Source organism: Denticeps clupeoides, chromosome 17 (genome assembly GCF_900700375.1).
Source record: "Denticeps clupeoides chromosome 17, fDenClu1.1, whole genome shotgun sequence".
Taxonomy (NCBI): Eukaryota; Metazoa; Chordata; class Actinopteri; order Clupeiformes; family Denticipitidae; genus Denticeps; species Denticeps clupeoides.
Genome location: NC_041723.1, coordinates 10,142,291 through 10,169,694, shown reverse-complemented (window position 1 = coordinate 10,169,694; position 27,404 = coordinate 10,142,291). Strand labels below are relative to the sequence as shown.

The 27,404-nt window shown below is 43.7% G+C and overlaps 4 protein-coding genes across 6 annotated transcripts; 2 read left to right on the top strand and 2 right to left on the bottom strand.

Annotated features, from left to right (window-relative positions):
* Positions 1-364: 364 nt before the first annotated feature.
* LOC114766768 (uncharacterized) lies at positions 365-9,455 on the bottom strand. Of its 2 annotated transcripts, XM_028957946.1 has the most exons (2): positions 5,667-9,455; positions 365-4,763 (listed from the first exon to the last, which is right to left on the bottom strand). In XM_028957946.1, exons 1-2 carry the CDS (start codon positions 7,120-7,122, stop codon positions 1,204-1,206), a joined length of 5,016 nt encoding a protein of 1,671 aa, XP_028813779.1. In that variant the 5' UTR covers positions 7,123-9,455; the 3' UTR covers positions 365-1,203. The 2 variants fall into 2 exon arrangements, with proteins under 2 accessions (XP_028813779.1, XP_028813780.1); XM_028957947.1 differs by having other exon boundaries at positions 365-9,455.
* A 339-nt stretch (positions 9,456-9,794) lies between these two features.
* Positions 9,795-21,744, top strand: LOC114767194 (uncharacterized). The gene is made up of 4 exons (XM_028958776.1): positions 9,795-9,924; positions 18,697-21,401; positions 21,487-21,546; positions 21,740-21,744. Exons 2-4 carry the CDS (start codon positions 18,722-18,724, stop codon positions 21,742-21,744), a joined length of 2,745 nt encoding a protein of 914 aa, XP_028814609.1. The 5' UTR covers positions 9,795-9,924; positions 18,697-18,721.
* amn1 (antagonist of mitotic exit network 1 homolog (S. cerevisiae)) lies at positions 21,600-25,937 on the top strand. 2 transcript variants are annotated; one of them, XM_028958362.1, is made up of 9 exons: positions 21,600-21,692; positions 23,264-23,556; positions 23,635-23,764; positions 24,079-24,208; positions 24,405-24,622; positions 25,177-25,233; positions 25,301-25,412; positions 25,546-25,620; positions 25,704-25,937. In XM_028958362.1, the coding sequence occupies exons 2-8, from the start codon at positions 23,531-23,533 to the stop codon at positions 25,617-25,619; spliced, it is 747 nt and encodes a 248-aa protein (XP_028814195.1). In that variant the 5' UTR covers positions 21,600-21,692; positions 23,264-23,530; the 3' UTR covers position 25,620; positions 25,704-25,937. The 2 variants fall into 2 exon arrangements, with proteins under 2 accessions (XP_028814195.1, XP_028814194.1); XM_028958361.1 differs by having other exon boundaries at positions 21,603-21,692; positions 23,632-23,764.
* Positions 24,798-27,051, bottom strand: etfbkmt (electron transfer flavoprotein subunit beta lysine methyltransferase). The gene is made up of 3 exons (XM_028958363.1): positions 26,729-27,051; positions 26,533-26,663; positions 24,798-26,289 (listed from the first exon to the last, which is right to left on the bottom strand). Exons 1-3 carry the CDS (start codon positions 26,971-26,973, stop codon positions 25,940-25,942), a joined length of 726 nt encoding a protein of 241 aa, XP_028814196.1. The 5' UTR covers positions 26,974-27,051; the 3' UTR covers positions 24,798-25,939.
* Between the last annotated feature and the right edge of the window lie 353 nt (positions 27,052-27,404).

Here is a 27,404-nt window from a genome sequence, read left to right as displayed (position 1 = left end):
GCAGAAACACCATGGGTCAGTATACTAAAATCCCTGAAATATAAATGCAAATTAAAATTGCATACGCTTTAATATGAAACAATGGCATTTTATTTTCAATACCTTATAATATCAGTGTGTCTCAAGCTATAGCATCGTCTTGCCCAAACTCCTTGTTTGTTGTATAATGATGTGATACACAGAATTCAGACTTTGCTTAGTCTAGGGTGGTAGTAGCCTAGTGGGTAACACACTCGCCTATGACCCAGAAGACTGAAGGAATTTTTATCGATATATTTGGTTTTCTCCGCGGGTCCTTCAACCCAGGTTCTCGTAGGAGGATTCACTGCTCGAGGCTGAGAAAGAATGAAGACTCAAGACTCAGTCTGCGCAGAAGGGGGAATCTTTAATGTTCACAGAAGACTACCACTAGCACTCTGTGTACAGATTCCGATGTTTCAGTGCGTGCTCAGCTCTTTTATAGGTAGTGACAAACAAAGTCTTTTCTGAGGTGGAGTCTTCTGCTCGTTCGTGCTGTCTTCTGCAGGGGCAGATAACCTCTTCAGCAGGGTGAAACCACAAGGTGCGAAGTTGACAGTTTTAACACGGTCGGGTGCAGGTGTTATGTTCCACTTCCTCTTTGAGTGAGTCACTTGTTCCTTTATGTTTGCACAACATCTGATAACAGATGTTTTACCAGTCTTAAGCAAAGTAACATATGTCAAAGCAGTATATTTCTACAATTCCCCCTTTTGAACTATATTTAATAGTTCAACAAACACAGAACGGACATATAGCCAAGCTGGAACATCTCCTCTGGGTCTTTTAAGGTTATAGTGAGGAGTAAACAGACATGACAGCCACCCTGCCCTGGGTCGGCCTGAATCGTCCGTAACCTAACAGGAATACATGATAAGAAAATAACCGTAATGATACAAAAAGAAGGAAGAAACAATCAAAAGAGTATTTAGACATGGGACCACATGACACCTTCTTCATCATCACTGGCCAGTGCACAAAAGACCAGAAAGACGACAGCTCTCTGTTTCCAGGTCATAATGTCTGGAAATGGCCAAGACATGGTTATAGAGAAAATATATAAAACAATATGAACACTGAGTAAATGCAAATTAAGAGTAGTAAAATGTAGGAACTAGTATGATAGGACGCAAAGTGAGGTAATCCCCCTTTGGAAATGTACAACCAGCCGGTCGTATTTTGGGGTCAGTTGTGTCCAGTATCTGCTCTTAGGGCATCCTGGATCTCCGGGACAGTCCGGCCTGGTTCAGGTGCAGCCGCACACTGGGAGAGGTGAAACCAGGTGTCTCCTTTTCCTTTGAGCCGAACAGCATGTGACGTCCTCTCGGTGATCTGGTAGGGCCCTGTCCAACGGGGTTCACTCCATTTCCGTTTGGTCACCTTCAGGAGTACGTATTCTATCCCTGGACCCGGGGGGTTGCTTGCAGGCGGCTGGGACCCTCGGCCTGTGATCTGCGTAGAATGCTGGGAGAGAACACTTTGTAGAATGTTAAAATATGCTTTTGGAGACAATTTTTCAGATGCTTCAGTAGTCATAAACAGTCGTGACGAAGGACCAGGAAAAGGACGTCCATGTTCTAACTCAAAAGGCGTGTACCCCGAGGTTTTGTTCACCGAGCTACGAATAGACATTAAGGCCAATGGTAACGCGTCTACCCAGGTCATTTTGGTCTGTGCACAGATTTTTGCCAATTTAGTTTTGAGTGATAGGTTCATTCTTTCCACTTTACCTTGTGATTGAGGATGGTAAACCGTGCCAAACTTGTGTTTTAACCCTAAGGCAGATTCAACTGTTTGCAGATCCTTATTTTTGAAATGAGTTCCATTGTCTGACCTAATGGTTTCAGGAAACCCGTGTTGCGGGATGTAATAGTTAATCAGGCACTTGACCACCGTTTTGCTATCTTCTCTAGTCACGGGCCAGGCTTCTGGCCAGCCCGAGAATGCATCCACCATGACTAGAAGGTACCTATGTCGTCCCACCCGTTCAACCATGTCCGTGTAATCAATCACAATTTCTTTTCCGGGGCACAATGGAATTGGGAAGGTGCCCACCAAGGGTTTCAACGTAGGTTTTATTCCATACAGATTGCATTCCGTGCAGGTTTTCACTAGGTACTGGGCCATATCATGCAACTGGGGATGCCACCAAGTGGACAGATTCTTCATTATTTGGGTTGCACCTACATGTCCCACCCCGTGAGCCTCCTCCATGGCTGTTTGCCTTACTCCTGGAGGTAGGATGGGTCTCCCATCCGGACCTCTCCACAAATCAGTATTGGTAGCCCCTCGGGCTAACCAAAGCGTTTTTTCTTCCGGGCTTGCCTTCTCCTGTAACTCTTTTATGGTAGCTGTGGTTAGTTCGAGGGATGTGTTATCCACAGGAGGTTGTGAGTGGGAGTCCATTACCATGATGGATGAGGGCAAATATCCTGCAGTTTGCTTCGCTATGAAGTCAGCTTGTCTGTTTCCTTGGGCTATCAGGTCCGTCCCAGTGCTGTGACCTTTACATTTTATGACGGCCACCTTTTCTGGCTGTAACAGGGCTTCGGCTAGTTCTTTCATTTCTTCCTCATGTTTGATCGGTTTTCCACCAGCTGTGAGGAATCCTGCTCTCATCCATTGTCTTAACTCCACATGGATTGCCCCTACTACATAGGCCGAATCACTGTAAATGTTAACTTTGCGGCCTTGAGCCAATTTTAATGCTTCAATGACTGCTCTTAATTCTGCTCTTTGTGCTGATTGAGGTCCTTCCAGTTTTTCTGCCTTGACCACTTCCCATTTCATTTCCTTCTGTTCTACTATTGCCCATGCTGCTTGCAACGTTCCTTGGTCTGTTCTAAAACAACATCCGTCGGTAAACCACTCAATTGTAGCATCTACAAATGGTTCAGCTTGTAGATGTGGTCTAATGTTTTCATCTTTCTGTACATTCTTTTCACATTCGTGTGGAATACCTGATGCCATGTGATCAGCCATGTTTATACCTTCGTGTGAGTAGCTAATGTGTGGAGCAGTGAGAATGTCCATTAGTCGCCTTTGTCGTAGTGGTGTGAGTGTGAAGGCCTGTGAGGTTACATAGGCTACGACGCTGTGTGCCGTTAGTATTTTCAAAGGATGGTTCATGACTATGTGAGCTGTTTTAGTGATGATTTTAGCTAATCCTGCCGCATGTTGGGTGCATGGTGGATGTCGTTGTTCAATATTGTCTAGCATGACACTTACATATGTGAGTACACGTCTCTCTCCCCCTTTTTTCTGTAACAGTACACCATTGACGTGAGTATCTGTTCCAGAAACATCCAAATGAAAAGTCAACGCATAATCCGGGATTGCTAGGTCAGAGGCCACGGAAAGTCGTTGTTTGAGAGTGATGAAACATTGTTCAGTTTCATAGGTCCATTCTAATGGTGCGTGGAGGTTTTTCATGCCTTTTGCGTTCACAAGAGCCCTGAGAGGGGTAGTGAGACCCACGTAATCAGGGATATAATTCCTACTAAAGCCAGTCAGACCTAAGAAGGAGAGCATGTCCTTGACAGAATGTGGACGTGGATGGTGTAGAATAGAATTTCGATGGTCTTTAGATAGAGAGACCCCTGTCTGAGCAACCATGCGCCCTAAGAAGGAAACTTGTTTGCGGCAACATTGTAACTTGGACCTGCTAACTTTGAAGCCGACTTCTGCTAGAAAGGTCAATAGTGAGCGAGTTGCTTGTAGGCAAACGTCTGCCGTGGGGGCAGAAAGTAGTAAGTCATCAACATATTGGACCAGGAAACAGTCAGATGGGAGTGGGCATTTAGCTAGGATAGCCTTCAGATGTTGATTGAAAAGACCGGGCGAGAGAGCAAACCCTTGGGGTAAGCGAGTGTAGCGCCATTGGTGGCCCCTAAAAGTGAATGAAAAGACATCTCTCAAGGACTCCGCCAATGGAAGGCAGAAGAAAGCGTTGGCTAAATCTATGCATGAGAACCAGGCGTGTGACGGAGGCAGGTTGGCCAGGGCAACATAAGGATTGGGCACCGGGAGAGATGTAGTCCCCAGGAGGGAATTGATTCTCCTGAGGTCATGGACCATACGATATTTACCCGTACCCTTCTTTTCGACAGGGAGAATGGGAGTGTTCCAGGGGGATCCAGAAGGTTCGAGGACCCCAGCATCAATTAGACCCTCAATGGTCTCAGCAATGCCGGCTTCCGCCTGGGGTTTGTGTGGATATTGAGACTGCCACAAGGGAGCGGAAGTATGCAACGTAAAAGTGACTGGAGGGATGCCGACACAACCAACGTCGGTAGGTCCCTGAGACCACAGGGAATGTGGAATGGAATCAAGAATTGAATGTGAGTCGCAATGGTCCGTCATTTCTCTACCATGAGACCGAGACAAGGTGTCATGATGCAACACAGCGGAGTTGATCGAGGACGAAGTGGGCAGAATTTGGTAAGTTGAAGTGGATTCCGAGAATAAAACATATGGTAATCTAGTATTGACCCAATCGGTTGCCGCAATTGCTCTTTTTACTATTCCACCTAATTCCTTGGCCTGATGTCCAGGGTTTAGGGCCAAAGAAATGTGTGGGGCCGCTTCAGCAGACATCATATACCACTGTTCCTGTTCCGGTGTGAGAGTAACAGCCGCCGCCACGCCCTCAGGAGCAGCAAAAAGACATGATGTAGTTATTGACCACTGATGACCTTCGCAATTTTCTTGGAACAGGTGCTGATACCAAGTGGTGTCATGTCTGTCATAGAAAAGAGTGAGATGGGGTGGGTCAGGAGGAGGCACGTAAGGATGGAGCTGGGAGAGCCACGGCCGCCACTGCTGGAACATTGTCAGTACACCTGGGGACGCACTTGGTTCAGAGTTCAGCATAGCCCAGTAGATGTCTGCTGTGGGAGACACATCCTGAGCGGGATGTAAAAGAAACTGTCCATTTCCTTCAACCATCTCGCGGCAAGGAAGGATCGTTCCTGCTGGTAAGGACACAGTTAGGCCCTGTGGGGAGCAAGTGATACTGGCCCCCAGTCGTATCAATAGGTCTCGGCCGAGGAGGTTGACCGGTACGTCCTTGGAACAAATGTAACTGTGTAACAGTATCTGGTCGCCAACGACTGTAGGAAGTGGTGTGGTGAACGGCAGAACCCTTGGATCCCCAGAGATGCCCACGACTGTAGTAGTGAGGTTGGAAAGTTTACCTCGCGATACGGACCGGACTGTGGAGTGTGTAGCCCCTGTGTCCACCAGGAAGTCTTTTTGCAGTCCGTCTACAGTTATAGACAGCATGGGATCCGCCGTAGGCACCACACTGTCTAGGGCAGTCTGTGGGGTGTCCTAATGGGAACCACCCTCAAAGTGGTCCCAACTTGTCATGGGCATTTGTGGGGCCGGAAAGCCTCCCGGACCTCCACGCGGCTGTTGGAATCTCCCTCGCTGTGCGGGACGGCGCTGATATGGAGTTCCCCTGGCTGGTAGGCCAGTGGGCCTGTGAGGGCAGGTTCGGGCCCAGTGGCTGGGATCTCCACAGGTGAAGCAGCCTGTGGTTTGTCCCCCGTTTCCACCCCTCCACTGACCTCTCCCTCTGAAACCACCCCTTCTCTCCCCCATAGGGGGACCAGCCTGTCCGTAAGGGACAGGTGGAGAGTACGCCGAATGTTGGGGGTACTGTGGCGGAGGCTGCCACCCACCAGAAGGGAAAGACGGCATTGGCGGCTGAGGGGGGTGTGGTGCAACTGCGGCCACTAGCTGCTTTTTTGGTTTTTCTGGTTTGCTACCTAATTCTTTTTTAGCTTGTTGTATTTGCATTCGGAGTAACTGTTGTTGCAGGTCTTCCACAGTTTCTCCCTTACTGGAGTCCTTATCCTGACATTTGTTAAGGTTAAAGAGCAGGTGTTTTCTCCATGTAGGAAAATCACAATCTTGCAAATCTGGATTGTCTTCCATTCTGTCTGCTACTGCCTCCGGAATCCCCTTTAACACTGCCCTTCTGAACAGAATCGACATCGGTCCCTGTGTCCCGGGGTGCTGCCCTGTCCTTCCCGTCCAGTCATCTATTGCCTGATCTAAGTAAGCAGGTGGGTTCGATTTACGGTCCCATTTAATTCTAGTCATTCCTCCGGCTGCGTCTTTCAGTGGAAAGGACTGTCTTAGAGCGCGATTAAGGTTGTCAAGAACATTATATATAGGAACTTCATTGGGGGTTTGGAGAGTACCTGCATCTCGTTCTACGGCTATCAGTTGAGACTTGGAGGAACACATGGTCAATATTGCTCTAATGTCACCCATGGCTAGGTCGACCCCGGCAGTGTGTTTTTCTAAGGCGACCAACCAGGGGTGTGCTCCGTCATGTATGTTAGGTAATTTGTGAACTAGTCCTGTAATATCTCCTAGTGTGTATGGCTGATACACAGGCCTTTCCCCTGGCTTTCTCTGGATCAGTGGATAAACCCCTGCTACCCCTTTCAACTCAAGTCCATTATTTTCCTCATCTTCCTCTTCTTCATTTTCGTCCCCTTCTATCTCATCCCCTTCCTCCTTGGTCTGTTTGCAGTCAGATCCTTTAGTTCTAATTCTTCCCCTGGTCCTATAAGCTATTGATTCTCTATCCTCAGTTCCCTGTTCTGCCTTAGCCTCCTTTACAGCCTGAATCATTAAGTCTGCAAGTTCCTCTCCGGCAGTCTGCATGTTCACAAGCTGGCCTGTCATTGGTTGCCAGTTACCTTTGAGGTACATCGTAACTGTTTCAGGGTTTGAACCCGAGTCGGGTGGTGAAGCAGATTCTCTCCTGTAGGTAGCTTCTGACCTTTCCACAGTCGTGGGGGACTGTTGGGGCTTGCTGTGTTTGGCCTGGTACCGTGCCCCTGCATGTTGGAATGGTGCAACGGGTTGCGGTACCAGTGGATCTGCTTTTACGGTGTCAGTTCCTAATGAAGGTGTGGTGGACGATACACCTTCGGCGGGACAGGTTAAGATGCCCCCCCCGTGACTTCTAGGACAGGATATATTGATGCAGGCACCCTGGGAGGTGGAGGCGCTGTTGGGGCAGGGGTATATGGAGGTGGTGCCTCTTTTTCCTTTTTCATGCGAATTTTGGCGAGTTCCCACCATCCCATGAATTTATTGTATTTTATCCTTTTGTTCTTTTGTGTTTCTTGTTCCTTCTTATGTTTTTGTCGACTAAACAGCCCAGCACTTTCCAACATTTTTTCCGCTTCTCCCTCTTTTTTCTTAGCTTCTCGCGCTATGGAGCGAAATATTATGCCCCAATTCCCACTACTCCCTTTGGTCTGGCCTTTTTCTATCAGTAGTTTTGTGGCGGTGGTGTCGAGTAATTTCTTTTGTTCCGCTGCTTCCTTAGAAGGGTAAGTGACATCTATCACATAATGCATCTCGATCAGTTGTTCGCCGAGAATACTGAGAACACTTCCGGGAGCCCAACCATCTCCTACATCTTTATCCAGTTCTCCTTCCATTGTTATTTCCACGGAAAGGCTTGTCTTTATTTTTTATTTTTATTTATTTATTTATTTTTTTTTTTTGAGAATTTAGTCCAGCTGGGGGTCTTGCCAATAGGTGGCACTAACAGCTGGGGAGCACCGTTTTAAGTCAGTGAGTCAGCACTTGAAATATCCCCCTTTGGTGGTATCAAGCTTCTACCTGGGAGTAAGACTTCCCCGGCGGATACACCTTGCCTCTGCTTCCAAATGGGGGTGCTATTTGTTCTCACTGTTGTTATCCTCGTTCATTCATTCCCCATGTGGTGCAATATGTGGATGTACTTATGTGTTATATGCTTTTTAATCGTATCAGGGGAATACCTGGTATTCACCCTTTATTGAAAATGGTGGTGAGTAAAAAGGAATCTAATTCCCCTTATTATGTAATCTGTGAAATACGGAAGAACAGACCGTCTTTCCCAGTACTTCACAGCATTCACACCGTTGTGTTTTATGTGGCCGTGTCAACACAGGACATTCATTCGTCACACATGTATAAAATATCCTACAACAACTTTCAAATGGTACTCTGGGAATTTAAGAGACAATCTATATTGTTTCTAAGGACTCCAACCTTACGAATGTTACCCTGGAATTTAAGAAATAACCTGTGTTATTTCTAAGGACTCCAACCTTCAACTATTCCTTGGTAATTTAAGAAACAACCTGTGTTATTTCTAAGGACTCCAACCTTCAAATATTCCTTGGTAATTTAAGAAACAACTTCTGGTGTTTCTAAGGACTCCAACCTGCAAGTAAACCTTTGGTAATTTAAGGAACAATTTGTATTGTTCCTAGGGACTCCAACCCGCAACTAAACCTTTGGTAATTTAAGGAACAATTTGTATTGTTCCTAGGGACTCCAACCCACAACTAAACCTTTGGTAATTTAAGGAACAATTTGTATTGTTCCTAGGGACTCCAACCCGCAACTAAAACTTTGGTAATTTAAGGAACAATTTGTATTGTTCCTAGGGACTCCAACCCACAACTAAAACTTTGGTAATTTAAGGAACAATTTGTATTGTTCCTAGGGACTCCAACCCACAACTAAAACTTTGGTAATTTAAGGAACAATTTGTATTGTTCCTAGGGACTCCAACCCACAACTGAGAAATATTGTCGGCCCCCGAACTGGACTCGTCAGTCCCAGTGGTGGTCCAACCTCAGTATTACTTTACTTTATGACTCTCGTATTACTTTTACTTTAAACCTTAATGTTTACTTCATTTATTAGTATTACAGTCTCTATCAGCCTTTTGGAACAGTCTTTAATTTAATACAGGGTACTCGGAGTCTGGACACAAAGTTATATTTAGAGTAGTCAATTACAGCAGAAGGAAAGGTCTGCTTACCTTTGTGATTCGAGCGCTCGCTTTCTGTCCAAACTCCTTTCACCCGGTCTCGACCAAATTCCTCCGACTTGTTTTTATCTGTTTCCTCTGTTGATCCAGAAGAACATCCTGTTCGTGACGCCAATTTGAAGGAATTTTTATCGATATATTTGGTTTTCTCCGCGGGTCCTTCAACCCAGGTTCTCGTAGGAGGATTCACTGCTCGAGGCTGAGAAAGAATGAAGACTCAAGACTCAGTCTGCGCAGAAGGGGGAATCTTTAATGTTCACAGAAGACTACCACTAGCACTCTGTGTACAGATTCCGATGTTTCAGTGCGTGCTCAGCTCTTTTATAGGTAGTGACAAACAAAGTCTTTTCTGAGGTGGAGTCTTCTGCTCGTTCGTGCTGTCTTCTGCAGGGGCAGATAACCTCTTCAGCAGGGTGAAACCACAAGGTGCGAAGTTGACAGTTTTAACACGGTCGGGTGCAGGTGTTATGTTCCACTTCCTCTTTGAGTGAGTCACTTGTTCCTTTATGTTTGCACAACATCTGATAACAGATGTTTTACCAGTCTTAAGCAAAGTAACATATGTCAAAGCAGTATATTTCTACAAGACCCGGGTTCAAATCCCACTTACTACCATTGTGTCCCTGAGCAAGGCACTTAACCCTAAGTTGCTCCAGGGAGACTGTCCCTGTAACTACTGATTGTAAGTCGCTCTGGATAAGGGCGTCTGATAAATGCTGTAAATGTAAATGTAAGTCTACGCTTGGGTGCAGCTGCAGACATACACTGCGTGTCTTGACTGCTTCTACTATAAGGACTTTTAAATGTCCCTTTAGTGTGGAATGTCCCTTTAGTGTGGAATGGACTGGAGGGGGGGTCGTAAAAACCGACGCATGCGCTGTTGTGAGATGAGAGTGGCTTCTGCGCATGCGCCGGTGCGGGGCGGAGACGGCAACGCCGACGCTCTTTTGTTGTTCTTTTAAAAAAAAACTATCGGTGCACGGTCCGGAGTCCATGTGCATGAGAAAATGGTGTGATTTGCGCACGAACGACACGACCGGCCAGATAAAGTAAGCTCCTTTTGCACTTCTGATATGTTTCCATTGTTGTATTCGCGTGTTTCCAGGCGCACAACCGATTTCAGACACTACTATTAAATATTCGAGTGGGAAATACAGGTTTAAAAAGAATCCCCCCTTTTTTAATCTATCGCAGTATTGTGATTATTACGTGCACACTGTGTAGTTTATTTGATCGGTCAAAAGTTATGAGAAGGGCTCCATGTACTCTGATAGGAGGGGATTTTAATTATATTAACGCAGCCGTTACATTTCAAAATTTTCGCACCACCACCTGCTTGTGAAACAACAAAAGCTGTTTACAGATGAGGCAGAGCGCAGCCAGAGCCAAAGTTCCGTTTTTTAATTTGGTCGCTCGAGGTGACCCTGCCGAACCGGAAGCAGAAGCCGCGATCCGACTCACGCGACGTGAGTGGGGTCGACCTGAACTGAGGCAAGCATGTTCCAGCAGATCGGCAAACCTTGTCAGGACTTTCCCATATCGAACGATTCGATATTTCATCGATTTTTATATACTATTGTTCTGATAATGCAGGACTGAAACTTATCTTACACGGCGGCTTCATTTGGTCAGTGGCCGCATTAACCAGTGGACACCAGCGAGACCTTCACTGGTCTCACGATTCGATTCCATTACTTAAAGTGAAGTGATTGTTGTTGTGAAGCACAGCACATGGTGCACACAAAAATGTGTCCTCTGCATTTCACCCATCACCCTTAGTGGGCAGGGGTGTGTATTGGCAAGGATACGATTCACGGGTCACGATATTTCGGAATATTGTACATATTGCGATATTCAACACTTCACTGAAAATGTAAAATCGGAGCTGATACACAAGATGCTGTGTACGATCTGTGTGGATCACATTAGTGGGCTGCAACAATCAGAAACAACAATTATACACAATTCTGCGTTTTATAGCGGATTATGTTTAATTTGTTGGACTCCGCTTTTTCCACATCACGGAAACTTGAGATGTCCGATGATCAGCTTAAAGGTGTCATATGATCTGAATTGTTTCTCTTCTGTAGACAATTGTAGTTTTCTTTTTCACATTAGATCACTGTTCAACAAAGTGCTGTTCAACTCTTTGCTTTAGTTTACATTGCGTTGGTGTGCGCGAAAGTCACACCTCAACCAGAAACTGGCTGCGACCAGAAATACACGATTCCGCATTTTAAAGCCGATTCCGTTTTATTTGTTGGATTCCTCGATTCAGTCTGCATTTTCCGCATTGTGGAAATCATAGGGCCCTATGCATGTAATGTGTTTTATAGATATATTGTGCTTTTTCAGCGTTTAATTTCTATAATTTTACTGCCGATGAGCAGTATAATTTTACTGCCGATTTCAATTAGCACAAAGAGAGATGCTGAGGCTGTGAAATAGACACTAGTGAAAGTGAAATGTGGTCTCTGCAGCATGTGGGGTTTTTTTGCTCACTGGCACCTTGGTGGTTCAGGATTTGAACAGGCAACCCTCCGATTACGGGTCTGTTTCCTTACCCGCTAGGCCAACCACTGCCCCAAAAGTTGATTGCCCATATGTGCTTGATGTTACCTGGAAATACAGAAGCATGGCGTGATCGAAGTAACAGGAATGAGAAGTTTCACATTTATTAACACAGGCAGAATACTATTGCAGTTACATATAAATATTGTATGTATAATGATACCAATGTTACCGATAAAGCGAGAAGCCGAGCCCAGAATCAAGGAGAGAACCCCTTACAACTGAGGGGAGAAGAGCCCTGAGAATGAGGTCTGAACTTTTCTTTTATACTGGACACCAAAAGGTTGCCACAGAACAGATTGTCCTTTGATGTTTGTGCTTTGTCCATAGAGAACCCCCAGTGGTTATTCACCCTCAACAAAGCTTTCCCGTCATGGCACCTCGGGCCATTTGCGTTTTTTTTGGCTCCCAAAAAGCTGTGGGGGAAGCATCTCCAAGCTGGGGGGAGGCCCAGAGATAAAGTGGGGGTCACTGGTTTGGCTGGAGACAGACAGTGAGCGATAGGCTGGAGTATGTGTGACCCCCTGGGGTGTATGGTAGTAGCCTAGTGGGTAACACACTCACCTATGAACCAGAAGACCCGGGTTTGAATCCCACTTACTACCATTGTGTCCCTGAGCAAGACACTTAACCCTAAGATGCTCCAGGGGGACTGTCCCTCTAACTACTGATTGTAAGTCACTCTGGATAAGGGCGTCTGGTAAATGCTGTAAATGTAAATGTTGGGGAGGCAGGTGCAGTGGGGGCGCGGATCATCATGGTTGTGATGATGTTGATCGGTACCGCTCCAGTGAGATCACAAAGAGTTTGTACTTTGAATCAGTCCATCCTAGGGGACGTGCAGCAGAGTAAACAAAGTTCTGCGATCTTTGCGGTTCTTCGCGGCAGTGTTGCATTCACGTTGCATTGATGTCACTAGACAATCATGCTCACCAATCAGATGTGTCTAAAGTGAAAGCCATGCCTACTTAAATGCTAGCAAAGATACGTGCTCTCAACTCGTGATATGTTAATACCACAGTTCATATTTCAATGTACAATACTGAATACTGAACAGACTTTGCAAAAAAAATGTCACAATTGCAATATCTGTCAAATAAAGTGCACTTTTGTTAGAAGAATTTGACTCTTCTCTTTAGAAGGTGTTATTTTAGTCTTCAGTCTCCCTTCAGTCTTTACTTTACTTTACTTTATTTAGCAGACGCTTTTATCCAAAGCGACTTACAATAGAATATCGAGTTTACAAACTAAGAGCCCTGATAAGGCTTAGACTTGTCAGTGAAGAGCATGCTCGGAGATTGTTGGGTGCTAGACTAAGAAAAATTATAATGTATTTATACATTTTGTATTTGTTTGTGCAAGTCTCCATATATGGAGTAGTTTTATTTCTGTTCTACCTGCATTCCTATGTTCTTTACGTGACTCACCTGTTTGATGTCACAACTCTGTGTATAAATAAAGACTGCAAGCTCGACCTAGGTAGAAATCGGTCAGCACTTTGGTGGGGCCCTTTCTCCTCGGGCCAAGTAATGTACATGGTTCTCCTGTCTAATTCTTGCTCTGGCGCTGCACGGTGACTGTTTTCGCCCAACAACTTTTAATTTTTTATTATTATTTTTTTCTTTAAAATTGTTCAGCCCTGGACATGACCAAGACTAATAAAAACGAAAATGACAGGAAAGACTAAACTAAAATTAATACCGGCCAGTAAAAACAACTATATACATTAACTAAAATTTACACGAATGCCTCTCTATTATTCAGTGTGTGTAATTTGAACATAATTCGGGTTGCAGTCTGGCTTCCCTCACCGCACACTCAATGTTTTGCTTGTTGTTTCTTTATTGTGGCTTTTCCGCACTTTGCACTTTTTTTCCACATCGCAGTGAGCGAGTGAAAATCAATATTTTATGGCCTGTTGCACTCAGGTGGCAGCAAATGGCTTTGCCTTTCAATGTACCAGGTAATTGTATTGAGATGTATCTGAACCAGTTTTAATCTTCACACATTTATACTGGTTTTTGCCATTTCACAGTGCATCATTACGTTGCTATTTAAAATGAGTTTCTCCTTTATCAGCTTTGCAAACGGGATCAGAGAGACTCCCCACCTTCTTCCCGCAGCTTCTTTTTATTTACCTCCGGGTACATTTTATGAGTTTACAACCCACATCATCTTTTATAGTTAGAAAGTGTGACATTCAGCTCTTCCACCCAAATCAGACAGTTATACAATGTAGGGCTGCAACTAACGATTATTTTAACAATCGATTAATCTGTCGATTATTTTTTTTATTAATCATAGAATCGGATAAAAAAAAAAAAAAAAAAGAAAAGCATTTGTTTCCAACAAATGCTTGGAAATGCTTTATTCAAAAACAGAATCTTTCGAAAGTGCACAAACATGTTGCTCCTTGAGCTGTTATAATAATAATAAAATAAAATAAAAATGGACTAACACAAAAAACATACACATGTATGCTTTACATCTGCCAAATATAGATTTTTTTTTTTAATAAAGTGCCACCTGAGCTGCCAGAACGATAAATAATTTATAAAAAAAATAAAGAACAATTGAAATCAGAAAATTTAACAGGATTTGTTTGAATGTCAGAACTTGTTCTCTACACTACACTGCAGTTGCACACACTCGCAGATGCACACACTCACAAACTCTCACACTGACACACACACACACTGTAAAAATGATTTTCTAACTTAGTAGTTTTGTCCTGATTTCAGTCCAAATCTCTAAAAAATCTTAAATCAAGATACATTTACTAGACACATGAAATAGCATAAGAAATTATGTCTTGTTTTCTGATAAAATATCTCAAAATTAAGTGATTGTTTGTTTAAAACAAGCAAAATTATCTGCCAATAGGGTAAGAAAACTAATCTTAATGAGATATTTAGGCATCACTAAATTTTCTCATGCCATTTTTCTTGTCTAGTAATCTTGATTTAAGATTTTTTTTACATATTTGGACTGGAAACGAGGTAAGAAAAGCTTTTTTTTGCAGTGTAGCTATACATGACAAGAGATTGAAAAATGAATGGTCCAAAAAAGGCTAGTGAATAAAAACATGTCTTTAGTCTTTTAATGCAAAGTAACTATAGCACCCCTGCTTTACTACTGTTATTAACGAGCTAACGCTAACTTGTCATGCTTGTCAAGCTGGATGACGGGTTAACATTTACATTTACAGCATTTATCAGGCGCCCTTATCCAGAGCGACTTACAATCAGTAGTTACAGGGACAGTCCCCCTGGAGCAATTTAGGGTTAAGTGTCTTGCTCAGGGACACAATAGGCGAGTGTGTTACCCACTAGGCTACTACCACCCTCCGTCGTCCATGCGGAGACGCAGAGAACAGTCCGACTGCTGTTTCATCCCCCCTCCACACCTGTAGGTGGCGCTGTACGTCCCCGTCTAGTTCTCCTCCGCGGCGAGTTAAACACCAGCACCAGGGACATTACGTTCCTCACTTCCGAACGGAACTAAAGTAGGATTCTGTAGCGACTTCCCCTGCTGCTGAACTCCCTTCTTCCTCCTCAAACACGTTTGCGTTTCAGGTGCTGGATCATTGCCGTGGTGCTACCGTGCCGTGCCATGTCGCTTTTGCATATTTTCGCACAGATTTCTCTGCCTCTGCCATGTATCTGTCCTCTACCTCCGCTGCTATCATCTGTGCGCAAGAGAGACCGAATGTGTTCACTCCGCGCTCAAATAATTTTTAAATAATAATTTTTTTTTTTTTATAATCAAACGTCTCCGCGACGCGCGACACAACGCATCAATTAGGAAATTCATTGCCAACTCTTTTAGTAATCGATTTTTATCGATTCAATCAATTCATTGTTGCAGCCCTACTACAATGCACTTATCGTTTCACAACTCTCTCAATAACAGGAACTGCCCAAGATAAGACAAGCATATTATTTGATAGTTACACATACAGTCCCTTTACTTTATTTTGCAGACGCTTTTATCCAAAGCGACTTACACGAGGAAGACACCAGCAATTCTCGTTCGATTTCTATAGAATATTGAGTTTACAAAACTTGTCAGCAAAGAGCATGCTCGGAGATTAAGTGCTAGATGAAGAATAACTTTTTTATTTTTATATATATATATAATATTTTTTTTTTTATTGTTTTGTGCAGTGTGTACGCATGTGCGTGTGTAAGTGTTAGATTTGTCTGAAATACTTTTTGAATAAGCGGGTTTTCAACTGCTTCTTAAAAGTGGTGATAGTCTTGGCTAGTCGAATGGAGGAGGGCAGGTTGTTCCACCAGCCAGGGACAACAACGGAGAACAGAGTTGATTGGAATCGGAGACCCCGTGACGAGGGAATTTCAGTTTCGTTTCAAAACCAAAGAAAAAGATACACACACACACAGAGGAAAAAAAGCCAACATGTTCCTTTGATGAGTAGACAATGAAGGAGATGAGGAGAAAACCCCAAACAATGCCCCAAGTGGGTTGGGCTCTATTCTTTTCCCCACAATTTCTGACCACATGTCAAATATTTCAGTCCAGCACTGGTGTAAAGAAGGGCAATGGCAGAATAATATGAATAATATTGGCAGAGGACTGCTGACTTCGGTCACACAATGGACTGATGCCCTCATAGATTTGTGACAACCGCACCTTATTGTAATATGAACGGTGTAAGATTTTAAACTGTATGCGGCCAAGTCTAGCACAAATAGATGATCTGTGAACTCGCAGCAGAACCTCCTCCCAAATCTCATCAGGAATTTCCTGTCCCAAATCCTCCTCCCAAAGTGTCTTCAGAGGGGTTAGTGAATTAGCACATAAATTAAAAATGTGATTTATAAATATATTAAACCGAACCTTTCAGAGATGGAGTTGGTTTAAGAAGGTCATCTAAAACAGAGTCTGGGGGTAGATTGGGAAATGTGGGAAAGGTATGATAAGCAAAGCTACTAGGGCTGCATGATATATCAAAAAATGATGGCCTCATATATGGTATGGTGTTCGTGAGAGCATAAAGGCTGAAGTAACACCTTGTACTGAAAGACAAATTCTTCTAACTATATTACACTAACCTTCAGCAGGAAAACTGGATAAGTAAACGAAACATAAATCTACAACTTGAAGACACCGGCCATATTAATTCGCATTCACAATACCTAAAAGAAGGCATGGTATATCTTCATAGAAAATAACACACAAAATCAAAATTTCAATATTTATAAAGATAGCAAAAAGAAAAAGATCAACGTCATAGCTCTATTAGAGTACATAATCATATCTTCTTAAAGTAGAAAAGAACATAATGCTCACCTTGTGAGAAAGTTTGAGTATAACACTGGGAACATGAATTCCGCTATGTTAACTACCAGCAACAATAGGAAGTTAGCTAATTAGCTAGAGGGAGTCCGGAACCACCACCTTTTTCACTTTCTTCTCAGTAAAAACCAGCGCCAAAGCAGGATCCTCAAACTTGTGGGTCTGACCGTTGGTCAGTGCAATACACAGTGTAGCCGGGTAGAGAACTCCAAACTTAATGTTCGGCCAGCAGTGAAGCTCCTTACCGTTCACTGAAATATATTTCTGTTGGGTGGGAATGTCATCCTGGAGCGAGAGCAAGAACGGAGACAGAGACCGTGTGCAATGACAACAACTTGGCCAAGGAGAAAAAGCCTCACCAGCGTACAGGCAGCCCTACCCTGGTTAGGTTTGCAATCTTTATTTATACACAGAGTTGTGACCCAGAACATGTGAATCACGGAAACGTAAGGTCTGAACTAGGGCTGCACAATTTGGGGGAAAAAGACATATTGCAACTATTGAGATCAATATTACGATATGCGATTGCGATATGATAAAGGGCACTTGCTTGTATATCAATGAAAAGTCACATACAAATTACTAATAGTGAAATGTTTAATTTCAAAGTGAAACATACAAACTACTTAACGACTTGAAATGCCCAGTGCTTTCATTCAATATTCTACAAAATTAAATAATCATAAAAAACTCTTTACATTACTGTCGAACGACAAACCCTGGTAAGGCTTAACAACTGTTTTATTATATTTGGCCATTATAAAATCCCGTATTATAGTTCTTACGTTTAACCAAAACTTTGTTTGGAGGCTGACTTGAACACAGGGATGCATAGCTTTGATAGCTTAGCTAAGGTTAAGACTTATGAAACGGGATTTTATAATGGCCAAATATATTCAAAACAATTGTCCAGCCTTACCTATGAAATGTAATACCCCGGGATCTGGTTTGGAGCATACAGCGGTTTGTACAGCCCCAAGCAGCACAAGAGTGAGGCATTTTTATGCCCTTCTCACCATAGACATGTATATGCTTCACGCCACAGCAGAGCCTATCGTAATTTGGCAGCGACGTTGACGTACGATGCAGCTCGTCATGCGGCGTCTACCCAGATGTCTCCGAATCAAGTCATGTGACCAAACACGTCACATTCGACTGAAGTGAGACTTCAGTCATCTCGCAAACTTTGAGTGATATGTTGCAGATTCAATCCATGTACTAATCATTTAAATCGCAGTTTTTGCGTTCATGTAATCGCACAGGCTGACGTCACGATTACGATTGAATCAATTTTTGCAAAGACATAAGTGTTGTTGCCTTGTCATATGAGGTTAACCTGTGACTAATAATGGATCAATTAGGTCTCAAGTGTGTATAAAAAGACCCCCAGTACACTAGACTTTCACATCAACTGCAACTAGACCTCTGCAAACATGCCTAAGATTCACCCTGAGACTAAAGTATCAAGAGACTGAAGACCAGATCCACTGCTGATCCACTGCAGATATCAGTGTGTCTCAGCGTCAACTTTTGTCTTGCCAAAATGTGACCTTTCTTTCTTGATTAAATTATTAATAATTTTTCAGTGAAACTAATTCATTTCAATGCATTAAACATAATTTGGTAGGGTGTTAGCTTTTCATATGAGCTATTTATAACACCAATTGATTAATTAAAGGTCAGGTTAATAGCAGGTGTTTCTACAAAATAGATAAGTGACAAGACTTTTGTCTGTAAGACTGTAAAAAAAAACCTTAACAGTTGCAGCTTGTGTGCTCACTGCATGGCAAGCGCACCCACCTGCAAGTGTTGATTTGTATGCCTGGTATATGTGTATTTTATCCTAAATTAAGGATTTATGTGACATGAAAATGATTTGTAATATAATCACATTTTAAATGCAGTTCAATGTTTTGCTTGTGTCTTAATAGCCACCTCCAGTAGAACAACACCAGAATGATTCCCATCAGTGTGCAAAAGACTGCGCTGTGTGAGGAAATGAATGATATACACGAAAAGAAGGGACATGTCAACGTGCTGCAGTTTTCTTCACACGCACGCTTCTCCAACCAGCTTATGGACAACAGAAGCACTTTTGGATGCATGGATGTGAACAGTAGGCTTTATAATTGCCTTACAGGTAACCACGCCACAGCCAGTTTGCCTGTAAGTTGTAATGGAGGAGAGCAGAGCACGATGAACGTCATCGGGACAGACAGCGCGACCCAGATTGGACATTCTGTGAATGTGCAAAGAACCTCTCAAGTGCAGAATAATTACATGCATCCTAAGCACAGCAGTATAAATGTCCATAACATACCTTCATCCTCTGGAAGACATTTCATTACAGTACAGGAAGGTAGCCTTGGTTCAAGACCAGAAGCCTTTAACCAAATGAACCAGGCACCCAGTATGCATGTTCAAGAGTGCAGACGTGACTCTTCGAAGCCAGCTAACCTGCAGAAGTCTGTTAATCTTTTACAGCCAAAAGCTGTGGCGGTCGTCATGCCACTCACACAGAGCATGGCCCGCATAGATCAGCAGACTGCCCTGAATAAAGCAGCTTCCTTTATTCATGCTCCATCAGGAGTCACTCCACCCAGCGCTGAAAGTAGTGTGGCACATGCCAAGACGTCTTTTTTTGCGACCAGAGCTACACCGTGCTCCAGCGTGGAGTTGCCTGATCGCAGTCCCACAGCGTGTGAGTTACAGAAATCCACATCAGCGCCTTCTATTCTGGAAGGAAGGAGCAGAGAAAGTCTTTTTTTAGTGCCACCTGGTCCTGGAATGAAAGATGGACAATTGCGGGCCAGCCAGCCAAAAGACACTTTTGATACATTTGGACAAGAAGCAGATAAATGGTGTGGTCAGAGGACTACAACTTGGACTCTGCAAAGTTTGCGTCAGTTAATAGACAGCTATAAAAACACAGAATCGAATATTAACGGAGCTGCCAAAGTCATACATCTGTACTGGGATGGCAGTAGTCAAAATATGGCAAACGCTATCAAATCGGATTATATGAAAATAATGAAAGAAACCTTTGAAGTGTTATTATCACATAAAAGCTCGGTAATTCTAACGCAGCTGCATTACGAAAGCCAGAGCGAAACTGATAAAAGGTTTCTCATTTTAGAGCCTGACTCACTCGTGCCGTTATCAGAATATACGTCGTCGTGGTTAAACCTCAACGACCAACTGGACGATATAGATAAAGATCAAGGGCACTCATGGTCATTGCGGGTTTCAAATAAGCAAGTGACCGAGCAGATGACTCTGTATGGAGGAGGAGGAGGAGGAGAAACGCAGACGTCTGCAGCGGGGATGCAGAGTAGAGCGCCCCCCGTCTCGCCTGACGGAGAGACTGCAGCACGCGCACCGGACACGCCCGAGAAGTCCCCGCGACAGACTACCTCCACCGACCCTGACAGCCATGAGAGCGACGGCGGGGAGCAGTCAATAAAAATTCAGGTCCTTTCACCGGACACTGCTAAAAGATTTTTTTACTCAGATTTCTCCGGAAGTGTCGGTCTGGAGAAGGGGATGAAAAATGGGCCTGTCGAGATTAGCACAGGGGAGACCGTTGGAGGGCTGAAGCAAAGCAAACCCATGAAGAGAGAGCCACACATGGCCGACGGCCGTGGACATGCAGAGTCGTATCGGCAGCTCGAACGATATTGTTGTTTAGCCAAGTTTGTTACAGAAGTAGCGCGTCGGGACACTCGTTTCTCATTCTGTAGATGTAGGGAAGAAAAGTTCAGTATTAACATGAACGTCACCACTGAAGATGCGAGGACGATCACACCTGGAGAATCTCGACCGTCTTCAACTCCTCACGCAGCCTCGGGGGACAGTAAAAGAAGATCTGCTAGAATCAAGAAGGACAAATGTGGGACGCCCGCTTTGCCGAAACCTCGACAAATCAGGATTCCAGATGCCCCCACTTCTGCAACTCAAGCCTGTAGCTATTCACGAAAACCGCCTGCTCAGCTGCGAAAAACACGTAAAGGACGTTGGAACAAAGGACCGATACCTGTACGGACCAAAGGGTCCGAAGCAGAATCAATCGTTTGTGGGACGGAGGCTGACCGTAAGGACTCCGCGAATGGTGATCCTCTACGGTTGGCCTTATACGGCTCTCAAAGTGAAAAAATGAGAAGCAAGGACGAGTCGTACAATTTGCGAAAAATCACATGGTCCCCTCCTCTAACGGTCCACGTCTGTTCCAGACCCGAAAGAGACGCGAACAAATATGTGTTGAGACGGCTGAAGAGCAGCAGTGTTCCCTCCAATACTAAAGTCAGAAAGGTGACTCTTAAATCCGAACATAAAAAGGTTAAAGGGCCTGCGACTCCGCCGCCGCGGCATGAAGATGCAGGAAAGCTGAGGAACACGAGAGCAATGAAGCGCAAAAGGGACTCCTCGACCTCTTCGCGGCGCATTGGACTGAGGAAGAGAAGATCTCCGTGGAACCCGGGGGACGCTACGACTAAAAGCAAATATGAACTGGGGAACCCAGCAGTGACACCAGTCCCAAGTGATCTAGTGTTGAAGTTCAAGGTGCTTCCAGAGACATTCCACTTTGCAGACCCTGATGAGCATCATCCCGAAGCTGAAAAACCCTCATCTGTGAAGGGTGGGTGTTGAAAGTGTTTGGTCCATTTCGCTTTTTTGTACTGTTGATGCTGTTGGTATTCAGTGCCATGTTCTTTTATTTATAGAATGTCCAAAACCTATTACATCAATGGACACAGGGAATTTAATGACTTGGAAAAACAGAGGTAACAATAATTTTTTTTACTGTGTTTTTTTTTTTTTTAATGTTTTAATCCTGGGAGCACTTATCATTACGGATGCCCTGCTCACGGTTTCTGGGGCTGGTTGCTGAACAATGTTGGTAGATGCTAACCGCCACTTGCTGACCACGGTGAGGATTGTGTAAAGGCTTTCACCCATTGACTGTCCGCATTGAAGCTTGAACCAATTTTTATTATATTAATATTAAAATGTATTAATTGAAAAGTGACTATAAATCTATAGCCATTCTATGTGAAGAATGGGGAGAGGTCATGTTTTGCTCGATTTTTAACTTGTCATTCATCATTCATAGCATGTGTTGATATGGCTGAAGAGCAGATCCCTCAGCGTAACCAACTTGTTCTGGTTTGTGTGTTCCCATTCCTGGTGGCATGGTTACATTGCAGGATGTTGGTCATTCATTGGGCTCAAATTGGCAACACAATGTGTTTTCAAATCAACTACAAAATGACTTAATTGTCCCTTGCAGATTCCTGGTCTCTTAGAAGGCCTAATTCATCATCCTGCTCAGGTGCCACAGAGGTTTCTGTGTCTGGAAACATATTCAAAGAGTTCCAGAAGAAATACCTGCACAAAGAGATTCTATAATAATATTGGGTGTTTTTTTTTGTGGTTTATTTTGGATACTTTGGACTAAATAGTTAAATTAATCTACCTCTACAAGTGTTCATTATCACTTAAAGGTGTGAGTATTTCTTTCCATACCAAAGCATAAAGTTTCACAATTTCAGTTTAGAACTGTGTGCTCTTTGTTCATTGTACATTTATTTGTATATATACACACACACAGAAAATGTTTAACACAATAAAGACACCTGCCAGTGTTCATGGTGATATCAAGTCATGGTCTTGTTCTTGATTACTAATTTGATAGAGAATGGGTAGCACAGCACTACAAAATGAGTCCTGCTTTTTACCACCACCCTTGGTGAGCAGTGGGCAGCCATGGCCAGCGCCCGGGAAGCAGTGTGTGGGGACGGTGCCCCACTTTTAAATTATTTTAAAGTTATACGTTGTTAAAACTGAAGGGAAAACTTAAATCACACATTGAACAAAATAATAAAGCTGAAAATCATTTACCCGTTTAGTGAAAGCATAATGGAAAGTGAAATCACAAATCCAGGAATGGCTGACTTCACACAGAAAATTCGTAAATACTAATTAAATTTATGCAGTGCTTTTTACAATGTACATTGGGACGTACGAGGTGATGTGGCAAGGAAAAAGTCGCACCCAAGGGTCAGAAAGGCGAAAGCATCCTCCTCTGCTCCGCACCGGATTACCCTGGGTTATGCAGTGAGATACATCTGGGAAATGATGCCATTTGCTGACACACTCACCTACAAACCCAAAGACCCAGGTTCGAATCCCACACGGGGACTGTCCTCGTAACTACTGGTTGTAAGTTGCTCTGGATAAGGGCGTCTGATAAATTATTAAAAAAAAACAAAAAAAAAACATTTATTCCCGTGAATGTTTATGGAAAGAGCGAAACTTTCTGCAGTTTGTGTGACTGGCAATTGCTTTTATGCTTCTATTAATAGACATCACAGTCCTTTATTAGTCCAGAAAGAAAAATTCCACCACACAACTTGTGATGATGATTTAGAGTCGCTTTAGAGCAGATCCCCGAAATCTGGCTTGTGATTAAAAGCTGTATTTTAACACTCCACCCAGCAGGTGGCGGTCAATGACTGACTGAGTAAAGGGACGACACGTACCGAAAACAGAAGTCTACCGGCCATGTTGCCAGGCCCGACGCATTTAAACTGCTTTCGAACAAAACAACTATTAGATTTTGTTCGAGACGGAGGACAGGTTGCCCTGTTTCTGCTGTAATTCATGATGACGGAATTTGAGCGGCAGACCTGGCAACTTCCGTCTCTGGCGCCCATGCTCGCTGTGTTGTGAGGAGCCTGTTTGGGTCGGCGACGGCATCCCTTCGCCATGCCAGTAAATTCCCTCTTTGACATGTAAGTAGGAACTATAAACGCTTTTAACGACTTGCTGTGTCGTTGTCACGTTTCTGCACCCGCCTCTGTCCACAGCAGCGCCAGCTGCGTTGCAGACCACGCAGAGCGTTGCTGCGGCGACCTTTCACCATTACCTGCGCTCATCAAAGACAAGCTGCTGCGGGAGATGAGCGTCCGCGGTAAAGTCACCGACTCCAACATCGGCAAGGTAACTGGGCCAGAGCGTCCTCATGCACATACAGAGAAAGTTGGCTGCACCCATATTTGCAGTATTTAAAGAAAAAAGGATAGCATCCTGCAAACTGTTAGGAAATTCTGTAAGGATGCAGTCTACATCTAGTCTCATAAACAATTTTTAGAAAAAAAGAAGGTCGCGCACAAGTCTGCATAGTCTTAAGACATATTCATATTCCTTTCACAGTCAAAGTAACACTGAGGCACTCGCAATGAAAGCTAAACAAGAAAGCCAGGGTATGCAATGCCTGGCCATTGCAATTCCATGTTTTTTTGTTCTTCTTGTAGCTGTTGCACGTGCGGACACATTCATTAAACCTGGAGAATTGCAGCGTGTCGGACTCTGCCCTGCGGCAAATCTCCTGCCCATATATGAAGCGCATCGTTCTTGATGGCTGTACAACAGTCACTTCTGAGGGTAACCGAGAGTTTACCAGACTTTTGGTGTTGACATAATACATGCAGATGTAGTTCAAGCTGGTGATGAGATTAGATGCAAATGAATTGTGTACCGCATAGCTTTAGTTCTTATGAATTTGTTGTGATCTTATAGTGTTGCACTGACTGAAATGTTACAGGAATGTGCAGTATTACTGAGCAAGTACCTTCTGTAGGGATTATGGCGCTGGCGCTATCCTGCCCAGCTCTCCAGGTGGTTGACCTGACTGGCTGCATCTCAGTGACTGATGTTGGACTCGCAGCTCTGGCGCAGAATTCTACAGCCCTGGAAGTCATTGACCTTAAGGGTTGTACCGCTATCAGTGACCTCGCTCTGCTTGATCTTGGAAAAAACTGCAGGATTTTGCAAAGCATCTGCATCTCTGAAACCCTGGTAATGGACTGCACTGCTTTTGTATAGCAATGTATGTGTGCAAAGATAAAGTTACTTAAAGTGTATCTGTAAGCTGTTCCATTCAAGTTTCCCGAAGTGTGCGGCCCACTACAGCACAAATATTTTGATTAAAGAGATTTGCATATTCAGTTGAACAGAGTTAATGACCCTTGAAAATCGATTCAAAAATAAATCAAAGGTGGATTGTATTTCCAGAAGGCTCTCGTTAGCAACTTTGAAAGTTGGAATCTTGCATAAGAACTTTATTTATCCTGAGGGAAAATCTTAATAATAACCATGTTCAGTGGTTTGTAAAAGCACGGTAGTAATGTTCCAAGCAGAATAACATAGTAACTCTGAAATATTCAAACTATAAGTAATAATTCAGATTTCGACAATAGAGCTAATATATGTAAATATATATTAAGACTATAGTGCAAGTGGCTGTGAAAAGTGTGTGTGTGTGTGTGTGGGGGGGGGTGAATACAAACATTTAACCACCTTCCAATGATTAATAAAAAGGAAAAAAAAAAGTGCTCTTTACATCTTTTCAGGTCACAGATAAGGGTGTTGTCAGCCTGGTCAGTGGGGTTTGCTCCAACACTTTAAAGGTAAGAAGCTGAAATATGACTGTCTGTATAAATCTGAAAGGAATGACCTTTTCCGGTTGTGTTGCAGGAACTACAGATGGCACACTGTAGGAACTTGACAAACAATGCTGTGTCTGCAGTTCTCAAGCACTGTGTGAACATCAGGGTGTTCATCTTCCATGGGTGTCCACTTATTACAGGTTGGTGCATATTGACCGATTTTATTAGTGTTAGAAATGTATAGCGTGTCAGATTCCACGACACAAACATCATTCTATGTTGCAGTTTTTTCTAAGGTTGAAATTTATTGTAGTTTTTATATTTGTGCTTGAGAACGCTCCCGGGAAGCCATAGAAAATTTTACTGGTCTAAACAAGATTCATCAAGTGTCCTGGACTGTGTACTGAGGTAGGTTATTCAGCAGCCTACACAAGGACACAAATGTGTGGCCCTGACTTTACTAATCACAATTTTTTTTGTGTGTGTTCCAGGTTTCATTTGCAAATATTTATTTACACTCCATCTCATAGGAAACTGTTGTTCTCCTGTTTTCAGTTTAAAACGTTGTGTAGAATAATATTGAGCACTGTGCCTTTGAACATTTTATGTGTGAAATACTGCCCCCCTTTCAATGTTTAAGTATGAGAATGTCCCTCATATATAATATTTCTAATGAACTAAGTGGAACCAGTTTTGTTTTGCAAAAAAATAAAAACACAAATGCTTTTCATGTGTCTGCTTTGTACTGATAGACGGTGCTACAAGTCAGTCCGTAATTTTCTTCTGCCACGGCCTTCGGCAGTGTAAATCTTGCCAATTCAAGCAAGAGTTCTCTGATGCTGTGGCTTTCAAAGTGTGCACGGCCCGGGTCTCCAATGAGAACTTTTGTGTCATGAGTCCTAATGCACTCACGAAGCCAGTTATGAAGGCGATCAGCAAGGTCCTCCTCATAGAACATGTCTCCCAATAAGATGAGGTCCCACTTCTCACTCTCACAGCCGATGATATCCTTAGTTACGCAGGGGATGGGCTCCAGGCCATTCAGTTCACAGTTGAGTTGGGTGGCAAGGGCTGCAACTATAAGATCAAGTGAATAATGATTCAAAGTTACAGTGAAGTGATTGTCAATGTGAGACACGGTGACACAACAAAATGTGTCCTCTGCTTTTAACCATCACCCTTGGTGAGCAGCGAGCAGCAGTGTGTGGGGACAGTGCTTTGCTCAGTGGCGGATCGGGGTTCGAACAGTCAGGGGGTTGAGTACCAATTAAATCACATTGTTAGAACCTCTTAAGCAACCAAGAAAAATGCAAAAATTACCTGGGTCAATGTCATTTGCTGTAACGTGGAAAGCTCCACTGAGAGATGCAGCAATGGCGGACGCTCCACAGCCACATCCCAGATCCAACACTTTTTTGTCTTTTGAGACTTCGGGGTTATTTAAGAGGTACCTGTAAGTTCATATATGCTTGTTAATGTGGGACGACCTGCATTATAAGCACTGCAGTGACTCTACCTCGCAAGCGCTTGTCCCCCTGGCCAGTATATCGCCCAGTATGGGTCTGGGAAGGGCCACGTGTCCGGCCTGGCGTGCCAGAAGGGACAGTTCGGGGTGAAGAGCCGCAGTCGGATTTCGGGGGTTAAACTCGGCCCGCTGGCCACCTCCGTGTTTTCTACGACGAACTGCCTGGCGTCCCACGCTGCTCTCAAGTTGCGTGTGAGCCCCGGTGCGACCACCACGCGTCCGTGCGACGCGAACATTTCCGGAAAAACGTCAACGAAGGTCCATAAAGCACCGACTAGAAAGCGCCTTTTACCAACACGCCTCCTCTTTCCGAGTTTTCTGCGGGACGGAAGTTCGACGTTACGAGGTAATAGCGCCACTAACTGGGCTGGAGTGAAAAGTCGTGGACAATAGAACTAGTTACATTTACATTTACAGCATTTATCAGACGCCCTTATCCAGAGCGACTTACAAGAGTAGTTACAGGGACAGTCCCCCCCTGGAGCAACTTAGGGTTAAGTGTCTTGCTCAGGGACACACTGGTAGTAAGTGGTATTTGAACCTGGGTCTTCTGGTTCATAGGCGAGTGTGTTACCCACTAGGCTACTACCTCTACATGTACACAATAATTAGACACCATTATGGCCGGTTAAAAAAGCGACCGAATATTAATTGTTTAAATTAAATA